General features: G+C 38.7%; 1 protein-coding gene across 1 annotated transcript in view; it reads right to left on the bottom strand.

The window, feature by feature from the left end:
- Window positions 1-14021, bottom strand: part of dync2h1 (dynein cytoplasmic 2 heavy chain 1) — a 113030-nt gene that overhangs the window by 83616 nt on the left and 15393 nt on the right. The window contains exons 29-45 of the mRNA XM_022748436.1: window positions 12385-12453; window positions 11998-12152; window positions 11331-11463; window positions 11111-11228; window positions 10834-10946; window positions 10531-10644; window positions 10073-10223; window positions 7652-7857; window positions 6706-6888; window positions 6183-6365; window positions 5601-5824; window positions 5105-5220; window positions 2277-2476; window positions 1953-2084; window positions 1631-1763; window positions 1165-1372; window positions 917-1046 (exon numbers count right to left, since the gene is read on the bottom strand). Of these exons, the coding sequence (XP_022604157.1) occupies window positions 917-1046; window positions 1165-1372; window positions 1631-1763; window positions 1953-2084; window positions 2277-2476; window positions 5105-5220; window positions 5601-5824; window positions 6183-6365; window positions 6706-6888; window positions 7652-7857; window positions 10073-10223; window positions 10531-10644; window positions 10834-10946; window positions 11111-11228; window positions 11331-11463; window positions 11998-12152; window positions 12385-12453 (2568 nt within the window). The remainder of the gene's footprint in view (window positions 1-916; window positions 1047-1164; window positions 1373-1630; window positions 1764-1952; window positions 2085-2276; window positions 2477-5104; window positions 5221-5600; window positions 5825-6182; window positions 6366-6705; window positions 6889-7651; window positions 7858-10072; window positions 10224-10530; window positions 10645-10833; window positions 10947-11110; window positions 11229-11330; window positions 11464-11997; window positions 12153-12384; window positions 12454-14021) is intronic.

Genomic DNA, 14021 nt, shown 5'->3' with positions numbered 1-14021 from the left:
ATTGTTAAGAATTTAATGGTACTACTACTTTTATTTTACTTTAACAGTACTGTTATTGGTACTTTTTTGTCATTTTGTGAGAAAAACGCAAAACAAATGAAGAACAAAATTAACATTGCTTATTTTCTCATAGCATTGCTTAACAAACAAACAAAGAACGTGCCCATAACAATCAGATGGCTATTGGTTACTTGTCATCATTAACCCATGTTTGTATAATTTAATTTACTGTGTGTGGCTCCAGGCTGCAGCATACAGAACACACGACACAATGACGGATGAACTATAAGCTTTTTGGTCGAGAACTGAAAACTGTACATTTTTCCATCTGTGTGTAACAGACTTTAACTGGATGTTTCCAGAGGTCGCTCGTGTTTCCTCTCTTACAAGCAAAAGACTGAACCACACTTAACGTTTAGCTTACTCTGTGTCTGTGCTGCACTGTATGACACAAAGCTGCCCCCGCCCCTCACAGAGAGAGAGAGAGAGAAAGAGAGAGACAGAGAGAAAGAGAGAGGGAGAGAGAGAGAGAGAGAGAGAGAGAGAGAGAGAGAGAGAGAGAGAGAGAGAGAGAGAGAGAGAGAGAGAGAGAGAAAGAGGTCTCTCCTCTGGGTTGGGAACAGTGATCGCAATAATAAGCAGGAAATCTATTTTCTTAATTTCTCAGGTACCGAAAGCAGAACCGATAACACCGGAGCTTATCGATACTCTGGTCTTTAAAAATTTTGCCCCAGGGCCTGTTTAATACCAGGTTTCGGTACCCATCCCTATTGTTCAGTGCACGCAGAATCATGTCAGTACTGTATCAGCATTCACGCTAAAACCTTTAGTTCAAGGTGTCTTTAAAATTAAGCACAATGAAACAGTCCGACTATTTTGGAGCCAGTGGGTTAAAGTAGGATAAGGCAAAGGTTACCTGTTTGAGGACCCAGTCCAGGGCTCGTTGGAAGTAGTCTCCCAGCCAGTTTTCTAGGTTGCTGTGGCATTCTTCTGGTTGACCTCTCAACCACGACTTCACCAAGGCAGCCACGTCAATGTCCTCATCACTAAAAAAAATAAATTGGAAAAAGGGGAGGTTAAATAAAAAGTCAGGTAGCTAGTTAAGAAAGATGGAATTTGTTACAAATAAACAATTAAAACCTTTTTCTTCATAGGTTGACTGACCTGAGAAAGATCATGCCCATGCGAGAGATGGTGGCGGGCGAGGCACAGCTAAGGTCGTGAGTCTCAAACAAGAAGTTTACATTGGGTCCGAACTGGATGCGTTCTCCACTAGGCATGGTTAACAGTCGATTATCATCAAGCACAGAGTTCAGACTCTCAATCCACTCTGGGTCAATGTCACCATCACACACAATCCATGAGCTCACATCTAGAAAACACAAAAATACATATACATACAGTATATGCTGTAGATACATATAGTACATTATCCTAAATACACCCAATGCAGAGTATGACAAATGTAGACCTCTTTAGGCTAACTGTATTTAGTCCTTGTTGAGTGTACTGGGTGCAGCGCAAGAACCTCTCCACTTAAAAGTAGCCAACACTGTGGACCCAACTTCATGCCAGTTGTCAGATGTCTGGCTGAGAAAGACAGATTATTTGAGTGGTTTCTCCTTCTTACCCTGTGGTTCTCTGACCACATTCCTGGCACTGTGTGTGAGGACACCATCAGCCCATTCTCTGGTGTCCATGTCGATATGTCCAAGCAGCTGCTGTCGGGGCATGGCCTTGGGATTCATTGTGTACTGCTTCACCTACAGAAATACAGCATCAGCAAGAGGACACTGAACAATGGGAAAGGTTTTTTTTTTTAACTGACCCATAAAATTTTGAATAAATGCTTTTCATGCTCCTTTATATCTAAATAATACAGCGTTTGAATATATGTGCAGTCCGAATGGATGAATGAAGATCCAGGTAGGCAGTTTGTCTCTTATACTTACAACTTTGCCTGTCTTGCTGAGAGCAGCCCTAAGCATCTTCCAGAGTGTAGACTTCCCTGCTCCGCTTGGCCCTACAATGACTACACCCATGCGCTGTCTCAGCTGTTCATTCAACTCCAATGCCTTCTTCAGCTACGTTGATATGGAAAAAACAATCTGCGATTAATTTGTGATTTTTCCTCCATTATTCTAAAAACAGTTGTGTTAATGTTAGAGACTTTTTTATGGAGTTATCCCAAACACATTCTGAATACCAGGTCACATCCTGTATCACGACAATTACATGTATATTGTACTAAGAAATAAATGTTTTAATGCACTCACCTGGCTGGGTATAAGCTCCAGTCGTGCCTCCTTGTAGACTTGTTCTAGTGCATGCATGAGTATCTGGTCCTCCACATCGGTGAAACTGATCCCAGAGAAGACATCTTTGACAAGAGCATCAAACCGGGAGCTATCGGCAAACGTCAGCTTGGACATGGTGTTCAGTCTCAATGCCTGCACCACCAAACTACTCTCCTGAACTGAATGTAGATGAAAGAGAGTGATTTAATATAAAACTGTCTTATGCAGCTGAAAAAAACAAGGTTGTGAAAGTGAACTTGCCCAGTTGCTTTGCCCTCTTATAAAAGTGCTAATTACCAAAGCCTGTCATGATTTAAGAGTTTGTCAATACTTTTGTTCTCTTTTCTAAAGATGTTGGCCTTCCCTGCAGGGACAAATGTGGTGTGTTTTTTTCTCAGCAGAAAGGAACACTTGGCCAGACTACACAGAGAGACAAACACAAGAAAACCTTAGGGACTCATTGATAGACAGGAGGTGCATGTGGTGTGTATGTGTCTGTGTGTGTGTGCTGGACAGATAAAGGGTGGGTGGTGGAACACAGGGATTTGAAAGGGAGAGAGGGATGGGTTCAAGAAGAGGCAGAGAGGAAAATGAAAAGAGAGATAGAGGGGAAAGTATAGAAAAGCAGAGACATGAAGGGAAGATGGGGGTGAGAAACAGAGGGCAGCGAGCGAGAACGAGTGGGACGAGAGCGGCATCGACAGCCAGGTATCAGAGAGAGAGCTAACAAGAGGTCAGAAGGAGGGGGAAGGAGGTGGGGAAAGAGTACTGGAGAGGTAAACAACAGAACTCTAGCAAAGTGTTTTGGAACAAGAGAATAGAGAAGGACAAAAGTACAGACAACTGAAAAGCGCAAGAGAAGAGAAGTTTTTAAGGGGAGCATTTGGGCAAAATGTCAATTGATGTGTCTGTATTAAAGGATTTGGAGGGCAAGGACAACAGCAGGTGTATAGAGAAAGTGCTGGTCAATAGAGTCTTTTGATGTTCAAGTACATTCATGAATAGTGTTGATCAAACTGCATTTAAGAGATATCCACATATGGAGACACGGATAAACACAACATTTTGCAGTGTGACCCTGCTGGATACAGGATAAGCATCTCCAAACCAGATGCATTTTCACTATCACCTTATCCTCTAATCTCTTTCATCAGCCCTACTACTTACTATCTTCCCGGTCAGAAGCTTACTGTCAGTGCAGCAGTTTAAGCACTTCACAGGGAACACATTTTAGGGACACTTCAACCAAATGACACAAAGTAAATTATTGACTTTATGTGAAAAAAATGTATTGGAACTGCAAGTTTTCACTTAAACTATAATGGACTACAGGGACATTACAAGCTATGTAAATATACTACTGTCAGTCAGACTGCTAAATAATGGACATGTGAATATGTATTATTGACAAGCCAGAGGAAACAAGCGCCCAATAATCACATAACTTTGTTGCCATAATCAAGTAAATAATGTGGTTTCTGAACCACTGAGCAGAATGTACAAAGATTTTTTTTTTTATCTCATCAGGTGGCTGATGCTGAAATCAACAATGACTAAAAATGCTACTTTAGTACCACTGAGCTTTCTGGATGTGTTTTGGAACTAATTCAATGTGACTGATTTAGTGGCTCATGTCCTGCAATCAGCTCTTAGCATATAAATTAGGTATGTGGTAGCCATTGGTGGGTTAGCACATCTAGACCTCAAACATCTGAACAGGGCTTGTTTATGAATGTTTGCCATGAATTACGGCACAAGTAGCTGTTTTGATTTTATGATTTGAACCATTAACATGTAAAATGGCCATTTAGTCCTTTCTGTTTATTTGTGCTACTTGATGGACTTGTACTTTATTTCTATACAATTATTTCCACCTATGAAGCATGAGTAATGCAATGAGTAGTGAAGACATATCAAACTGACAATGTAATTTTTAGTAGCTTTGCATTATCAGATGTCAATACTGACAATAGAAGACCCCTGACCCATAAAATGTGTTAAGTAACAAAGCAAAAAGAATGTAATCCTTATTTACAGCAAATTCATTATATTAATGTCCAATAACAACGGCCATGGAAATATTCTCTTTACCCTGTTCAACAAACTTTACAAGAACCATAAAATATATACTATAATTACCTTGCATAAATTGTATACAATGATTGCTGAAATATGTATTGTTTGAGTTATCCCACCATTATTGTGTTCTTATGCTGTCTAAAAGACTAACTCCCTCAGAACACATCCGTTTTTATATCTTATCTCAGCTATATTACTAGCACAATCGCTAAAAAGAATATACTGTGCCCTGCCTACATTTAACCACATAAATCACTTCGTCAAATTTACATCCTGCTCCTATTAACATTTTTGGACTCATGATGAACAGAGATGACATAATTTTTATACCATGCACTCTTCTTCCTTCAGAACCGGGTATCTACAGAGGTCTGTTTTTTATTTATTTTCATTTTCAACCAGTCCACACCAAATGATTTCACTGATTAGCACAACTTCAACAACTTCAGACAGAAAGAAGTCATCAGTGAAATCACCTGCTGTTGCGTTTGGCACCCCCCATTGTTAGATGTCTGTGTCATATGTTTTGTGTTGCATCGTTTTGTTTCTCTAACACACAAGTTTTTGTACTGTGCAGTATTGGCAGCTATGAATGTGACTTGAGGTCATGGCTAAAGACGCAACAACTTTATCCTAACTTTCCTGTCACGCTTCACAATTGGAAAAGTAAAAGTACCTCACAGAAATAATGTACCTTAAAATAAAAAAATAGCCAGAGGGGGTCTTACTCTTGTCCTTGTCAGGACTCATCCTCTGTTGCTGTAGAAGACTGCCACAGGCCTTCAGCACTGTCTTCAGAGCACGCAAACCCCAGTCATAGTGCTGCTGGGGAGTCAACAGCTCCCTGCACAGACAAATAAAGGCACATTTTCATACATATTCTCATACTCTCAAATAACTGTACTAGTTGAAGCACTAAGAGTTCAGAAGTAGAGCATAACTTATTCACAAAGTCAATAGACTGCAATAGACAGTAGTGGTAGTATAGATACAAAAAAGACAAAAATACAAAAAAAGACACAAAAAAAACACCAGTTTGAAATACATGAAACACCTATTCTTGTCTCTGAACCACATAGACAAAAAGGCCACCAGACTGGTGATACATGTATAATTAGTATTTTGGTAATATGTTTACGGACTATGTAATATATCTCCTAATCCTGCTCCCTTCAACCCCAACCATAAACTAAACAAAAAAAGACTTAATCCCACAGTCTCTACCTGGCCAGGTTGAAAATTGCAACCAGTTTGCGTCCCAGTATTTCTCCATTTTTGAAGCCCTCAGAGTACAGGATGACCTCAGCAATGAGCTCATTGTCTGGTCTGCTCATGGCCACAGGCCTGAACAGCTGCTTTAGGTTGTCTGGAAGCTTCTGTCGGCCTCCGTAGCCTTTCCCCGCTGGGTTCAGTGTGATGAACACTCCAGAGTTTGGGTCCAATTCCACCTGGAATATGAGGAGAAGAAGGAAAAGTTATGTTATTCTCATTGACAAAATGTGTTTTATACTAGAATGAATACAGTTTGATTGATTGCTTGACTTGCATTATTGAATCAATGGATGAATAAATGACTGATTTATTCACAGACTAATTTAATAGAAAGGCAAGGACTGCAGGTTAAAGGTAAAGGTATCTAGTAAGTATCTGTATATGCACAAATCAGTGAATTAAATAGAAACATATAATAATTTAAAAAGGTGCAGAAAGACAGAAAGTGGCCTTGAGAAACAGTGAGTAATTGGTTTTTGGTATCAGCACTTTTAACACAGATGTGTTTATCTGCATTTACTCTTATTTTCTGACCTCTTTCCCCAGCAGTTCACATGTGTACTTTTGATGTTTGAGAGAGTCTTGGATGGCCTGAATCTGCATGGAAACTGCAGATAGTACTGCTTCCTCCAAACGGTTAAATTCATCAAAGCAGCCCCATGCTCCACACTTCACCAAGCCCACAAAGATTCGCCCCATTGACTTCACATCGATACCCTGAAAAACAGACAGACGAAAACCAGAAAAAAGATCTTAAGTGTGCTCACTGACAGTTTTCCCAATTACGAATCTTGTTGTGCATGTGCATATGTGCCCTTGTGTGTTTTCTCACATGTTGAATTATTAGAAATCAGGAAGTCATTGTGCATCTGTCTACTTCCATATGTGTGTACCATGGATATGTTTATTGAAATGTGAGTATACCTGGACCTGTATTTGTGTTTTGCTTTCGGAATAATGACCATTAATGTAAAGTTTTTGCTGGGTAGTCTTAGATTAAGTGTGCAAAGTTATTGATGTTACACCCTTCACATACTCTCTAAGAGCATTTTCATACCTCATCACAGTTGAACACCAGCACTTGGCGTCCAAACAGCCCCCCCAGGGCTTTGACTGACTCGGTTTTGCCTGTGCCAGCAGGTCCATAGGGGTTTCCCCCAAGCCCCATCTTCATGGCCTGAGTCAGAGTCAGGTAGCACTTATCAGTCAGTGGAGTGTGCACCAGCTTAGCTGCATTCCCCTGGGACGAAGAAGAAAGTGAGTGATAACAAGAGAAAGAATGTGACAGAAACACAGTGAGATGACCAGAGGTAAAGATACGAGGAGTGAGAGAAGGATGGAGGGACACAAGCCAGTAGAGAATAAAGGCAAACAGAGAGATGATGGATTAAAAGAGTGAGGAATGAAAAACAAATGAAGGACAAGCAAAAGAAAATGAAAATGAGTGAGATTGACACTAGCATGTGCTTTCTTCAGTGCTCCTCATTTCTGCATAAACAGTGCCCCCCACGGGTATAAAATAAAAAAGTTCAAGTAACCTGAATTTTCAAGTTAAACAGTTTCCTCATCAGTTGTGGTTATGGACAAAAAATAAAGCATTTACAAAGATGTATGGATGCCTGATACTACATATAAAGAGACAATGGTCTGTTGTATATTTATCAGAGACACACTTTGTGCATGCATGAGCACATCTAATATGTATGTTAATAAACTGTAGTTGACTCATCTAGCGGAAATAGTCAAACTACAAATAATTATTTGATCCAGTGATCCAGATATTTGAAAAGTACCAGTCATACAAACCATTTCAGTAACAACAAATATTTACCATTTTCCTTACTAAACATATTAAATTACTCTTTGATAACTTCTTCAGGTTATTTTTGGTTTTAGATTCTAAATTAATCAGAAGAGATCTCCTATGAAAACAAATGTTAGGTGCAGCCTGAGAGACAATTACAAATAAGAACAGGAAATACAGTAACTACATGCCAACACACCTGGTATTCATATGTATAGCTGAATTGTGCATCGACCATATGTATATGGCAGCATTTGTCTGGTCCCATGTAGAAGCGCAGCTGCTTTTTCCAGGCCCAGGCATCAGGACTGGTAATTTCTGCCTGGTTAAGTTGCTTCACGACACTGATGTTGTGGATGATATCCAGGATTAATGCCTTCAGCTTCAGCTGCAGGACGCTGGACTCTGTACAGTAAGACATGCATAGATATTAGACTGGCAGAATTGGTAAAATAACACACATAACAAACTTGATCATAAAAGAGAATGTAATATACAGTATTCAACGAGGCCAAACCTATTTTGTAATATAGAAAATTATAAATATGTATATCAGTAAACACAAAATTTCCAATCCGCATATCTCTATAACATTAATTTCTATTTCTCCCTGTTCTCGATCAGTTACATTAAATATGTGAAATTCTTATTAATCTTTACTTTAAAATCTAGCTCACTAATTACTATTTTACTTAGTGCTTTTGGCTTGATTTTAACCCCAGGTCATTAGATAATTAGACAGATAACCCTGCCAGGCACTCTTTTAGCTGCTTTGCTGTGAATAGATGGTAGACCTTCACTGTAAGCAGACAGAATAACAATAGCATCTATGTTACCATAAAACAGCAGGTCATCTGTAAAGAAAGCTGTTCAAAAATTGTATCGATCAGTGAGAAGAATAAATGGGACCACTCGCTGTGTAAACAAACCCAGCATCTCAGCTGAAATTATTTTTAAAAACAATTTGGAAAGGGAAACTTTGTCAGACATGAATACAGCTACACTGATATCCTGGAAAATCAATATTGTCAACAAATACTGGCTTAACTGTCAATGACTGCACAAAATGCAGAAAAAAAGCACAATTTAGAAACAATGTCATTGTTACTAACTTCCATGTTATCCATAATTATTTAGCACCCTCTATAGTTTGAGAAGAGGGTAGTGTCACAGCTGAGCAAAAAACTACAAAGACAACAAAAAATAATAATAAAAAAATATAGTGAGAATAATACATAAAGTTCATTGTTTGACTGAGAAATGCCGCATTTCTTGGTCACAACTAAATAGGTTAATTTATGCATACAAATATACATATATATAAATTACTCATCTAAGGGTCGATATATAATCTACAGAATTTCTTCTTACTGCCAAATTTCAACAACCACCCCACAAATCAAGTAGGGCTATAGTGAAAAGTATTTTTTGTGCATTACTTTTCTACATGCATTTCTGAAGCTGGGATTTGATATTGTAAATTATTATGGGTTAAAATGCCATCTGCTAGGTAGTGTTGATGCTTTGGGTGCCTTGTATGTAGGAATGTATCACTGATGTCAGCCTTGCCCAAGAGGCATACATAATACCTTGCCAAATGTACACCATCCGGTCTTATCTGCCTGCCAAAATGGGAGCTAGCTCCCACTCCCTGCTTGGGTTTATGGCCCATTTATGTAGAGTGGCTAATTAGATTATCCTTCTTGCCATTACTTTAGCTGCTTTAATCAGTACTACCACTCTACAGCCTCTTCAGCCTACGTGGTTGTTTTAAGGGAGCCGGTGATTTGATGAGATGTTATCATTGAAATGAATTCTATTTAGAGTGTGGACAGTAAAGTTTTGCATGTCAGTCACAAATGAATCATATTATCCACAAATATGTAATAGTTCTTATCACAGTGGTGTGCTGAATTATCTGGTATTCTTGCCCCCAGTAACACTTTGTGCAAGTGAAACAACAATGTGTGTGTGTGTGTGCGCGCGCGTGTGTGTGTGTGTGTGTGTGTGTGTGTATATATGACTGAGAAATTTGGAATTTTGTAGCAATATCCCGCAAAATGATGCTACTACTTGGATTATGAAGGAACTTTTCATCTAATGCATGAATAAAAAACCTTGATTTAAATTTAAAAGTCCTTCTTACAAATTCAAATTCTGTGAAAAAACTCATGTCATGCTGTATGTAGCTATATATTGTATGTATTCAGCCCCAAGTCATTAAATTAGCCTGCCAACTACTGTGACTGGGTAGAGGGTACTGGCCCTCTGCATGCTCTTGTGCCTGACTGGCTATCAAGAGATTCACATGAGAGCATTCATTTGGCATTCATTTCTCAGTCCTAAGTAACAACCCAAGATTGTGATCAGAGTGCAATCATTAACAACACAAGAGGGAGTCTGATAGTGGAACATGTAAAGTAGCAATTGTTTATAAGGATAGCTGCAGAGAGGTTAATATTGTCAAAATGTGATCAGAAACCATAAAAGCAGGACAGGTTTGAGCAATCTGCTTCAGAAATAAATGGGGCTAAGAGAATGGGACAAAATCATGCTTTTAGTGTGAAGCAAATACTGTATATTCACCAATGCATACATACAAACACACTCACAGACCTACCTGTGTTAGCGTGATCGTCAGAGCTAGTGTCCACTGTAGTGTAGTGCTCTAATTTGGCATTGAGTTCCAGCTCCAGCTGCTGCAGATTCTGCTCTTTTAGGGCTCTTTCCACATCTTCAGTAAACTGGATTTGCTCAGCCAGGCACAGAATCTACACCAAAAGTAAGAAAGTTCAGTCACTTCAGTGAAATTAAGATGTTCTTACAGGAAAATTTGATAATTTCACATTTAAAAACAAAAAAGGAAAAAAAGAAAATTACTGTCATATGGTGTTGGATCTCAACTTGAACAGTATCATAATAGAAAAGTATAAACATCTGCAATTTGCAACATTTAAAAGTAGCACTGTTTTTAACTCTGAAGAAAAATTCAGCTACCTCAAAAGCCTTTGGGAATATACAAAAAGAACAGATATTGTATCTTCATATACAAAAACTTTATATAAAAAGCGTGTGTGCCTGTGATGGGTAGCGGGAGGGGTCCACCTCCCCTTTCTTCCCTGCTGACACACATTCATACAGCAGGTGCTTCAGAGTCTCCTTCATTTCCACGGATAGCTCACTTAACCAAGTCTAGAAAGAAGAAAAACAGCCACAAATAGATGTACAAATCAAAACAAAGTATTAAACTTTTAAAATTAATACATCATGCTCTGCTTTAAACACACTGAAACAACAAACATCCTTGCAAAGCTTCAAGTGTCCAACCAAACACACATCCAACATACAACATATATAAAAAACTCTGCACAATAACTTTACCTCAACAAGGCTGGAGATGCGTATGAGGTTTCTGAGTGGCACTACTTCTCCCTCCAAAGAACACATGGCGACAATGTACTGGCACTGCTCATCAAACATAACACTGTGGATGCCTACACAGATAATACACAAGCAGATTACCATCCCTGTCCAAGAGAATTTGCTACAAGAGATCCAAGTAAGAGAGGAGAAGGGGACAGAACAGAGGAGAAGAAAACAGAATAGATCTGAGTGAGCAAAATAGGATACAAAATAGAACAAAACCTGGGTTTCTGACCTGCAAAGAGTTTCTTGAGGTGTGACTGGATGACTGTTGGGTTGGTTGCTTGTCCAAGAATCTCTAAAAGGTCATCATCTCCTATAAAATAGAACCGTGGGAAGGCAGAACGCTTCTCCTGCAATAACCGCACACAAACACATCAAAAAAAGAAGTTGTGGCGCTTGCAACATACGTTATGCGTGCATAGATGTTTTTGCCCACAAAAATACATGTGTACCTCCAGGAACTCATTGAGTGACTTTTGGCAGCGCTGCAGCTGATCCAGTATGGTGACCAGGGAGTTTCTGATGCCAGCCCTTGAGCTCAGAGAAACAACTCTGTTGTCTCTCTGAATGTCTGACATTATAGACCTGTGATACATTTTAAGAAAGTGTTTTGTTACTGATAAAACACATTCTGACAATAACATTTATTTATCTTTTTGTCCATTTTTTCCAGCAAAAGACACACAATCTAAGTGTTACACGTCAGCTATAATGAACCTGGAATACAAAAATCAACAAAAGGATGAAATATAGGTGGCCAATGTATTATTGGTCAATAAGTAAGAACAAGTAATTATTGTTATTGTTCCAAAAATACAGTTTTCTGTAATGTGGAGTGGAGCAACTATTACCATCATATAGGCTATAGATATAAAATCTGACAGGGGCAACTTTAAGCTTAAATTTGAGAGTATTTATATTCACATCTGAAGGACAGTGCTTTATTTCAAACTGGGGGTTTCTGTGATAGGGCAATGTTCTTTCTCTCTCTTGGTCATTTTAGCAGATCTATATATGACCTGTAGAACATAAGCTGACAACCAACTTACAATACAGAGCAAAAGCCCACTGGGCACAGATAGATACTGATACAGTCACACACACACACATATAAAGTACCTGAAATCTTCATCAACCCGTTTGAAGCGGGCCTCCTCCCGGGGCAATGCCCCTCGTCCAAAAATAGGCTCCAGATAAACCCAGCGCCTCTGGATGGCATTCAGACTCAGCAGGTATTCATCTAAGTCTGATAGACGAACCTCCCACAGACTGACCTGGATATATATGCAATAAACATAGTACCAGTCGTTAGTGCTGCTTCATTAAGGATTCATAAATCTTGCTATATGGGTGAACCATAGACAAAAACCATGCACCATACAAGAAACAACCATTTATTTGATTAAGTTTACACGTTTACATGAAATTTTTACTTTTACCAAAAATAAAAATGAAGCATTTAAAGATTCTAAAAGTGTATTCATAGATTCAAGCCTTTGACCTGACCTTGTCTTGAAAGCTGCGATAGTAGGGAGAGTCTTTCAGAGACTGCAGCAGACAGCGGTTATCTCCCACCTGGATGGGCACAGAGTGATGATAAAGCCAATGTTTACTAATCCTTGAGATTTCATTTAATGTGCCAGTAGATATGTAGATATGCATTTTCCTGAAGACATTCTTGTGCCTCCCTAGTCATACTACCAAGTGGTCAATAGAAGTTAGCTCCTTTCATTGACCTGCCTGAAACAATGATTTAATAAAGTAATGAAGCAAACAGAAATGCCGACCATGTAAATATTGACAACAGCAGCTGAGGGAGTCTTTCCAAATGATTAAATGTTGTTAAAAAAAAAGAAGACTGCATACAGGCTTCACTTTTGTATAGCATCTTCTTTAGTTAAACAGCATGCTGAATCAGAGACTGGCATTTGGCTCATACCTTTATTAGAGGCAGAAGAAGTAGTTAGATACAACTGTATATGCATTTATATGTAAACATTACAACACATGTACAAAGCATCCTATAAAGAAAATGACAGTACATAATTCAGAAATTTACATTTTACCAAATGAGACTATCTCAGACTATCTTGTTTTCCACAAGATATCCACCCTCTCACGTTTAGTAAGAGGTAGAAAGGGTGCGCTTCAAATGTGTTGAAATGCAGCATTTTGAAATCAATTCTAAAACTCAGAGGTAGTCATTTAGAAAAATCAGCATGACATGTTCCCTTATTCCCTCATCCAAAAGAATTACCTGAGGAGTGATCAGTGTCAGGTGCCAGCAGCAAATCTTTAATAACTTTGTGAAGTCATCTCTGTTCCATGATCAGCTCTAAATCCTGATTTAAATTTCTCAGAGAGGACACACAGTGTGTACTAATGAAACTGACAGGGATGCATCAATCCCTTGATAAGGTAACATTTGGTAGAGGATGCTGTGGCACTAAACACTAAACTGGAGTCATCAGCCCCCAGACAATGAATGAATCTAACTGATATAGGAGAGAGAAATTTATGACACTGACAAGAAACTTGTACTTAATACAGATTGGCTACAATATGGCCGAGACCAGCTCTGCTTAATAAAGTCAATATCTGTGATGATATCAATCTGGTGAATTGGTTGGTGCATCCCAAGAAAATAATTACATGTTCGCCTACAGTTTTTTTTCAAGAACCTTGGACAGTAAAAAAAAGTTTGGATTGTTGGATGAAAGCGAGTTTCTTCAAATGGGATCAATAACTGCAGATTTAAATTGAGCAGGTTACTTGGTCCTGGGTCACATTGTCTTAGAGTACAATGTATGCCAATTGCATCTAGGAGCCAGCCTTGATTCAGTAATTAAGATAAAGTCCAGTTTTATTTGAAACAATAAAATCCTAACAGAGTAAAGATTAATTAACTAGAACAAATGTAAAGAGGAATCAGGCTGAAAAGGGATGAGATGATTTATTACAGACTTATTACAGAGGGTTGTGTGCAGGAAGGCAATGGGACCTCTTACTACAGATGACAGGGATATTATAAAATAGTGTTTGGTGTTAAAAGCTAAAAGCTAGTGTTTGGCATCTATTCAAAACAGAAAGCTAGAACCCTGAATCACTTCTCAAATGAATCAACACACAAATTGAATATGTGT

This window comes from Seriola dumerili, unplaced genomic scaffold, assembly GCF_002260705.1.
Source record: "Seriola dumerili isolate Sdu_G_001 unplaced genomic scaffold, Sdu_1.0 BDQW01000122.1, whole genome shotgun sequence".
Lineage (NCBI taxonomy): Eukaryota > Metazoa > Chordata > Actinopteri > Carangiformes > Carangidae > Seriola > Seriola dumerili.
The sequence above is the reverse complement of the archived record's forward strand: the minus strand, read 5'-3'. Positions and strand labels throughout refer to the sequence as shown.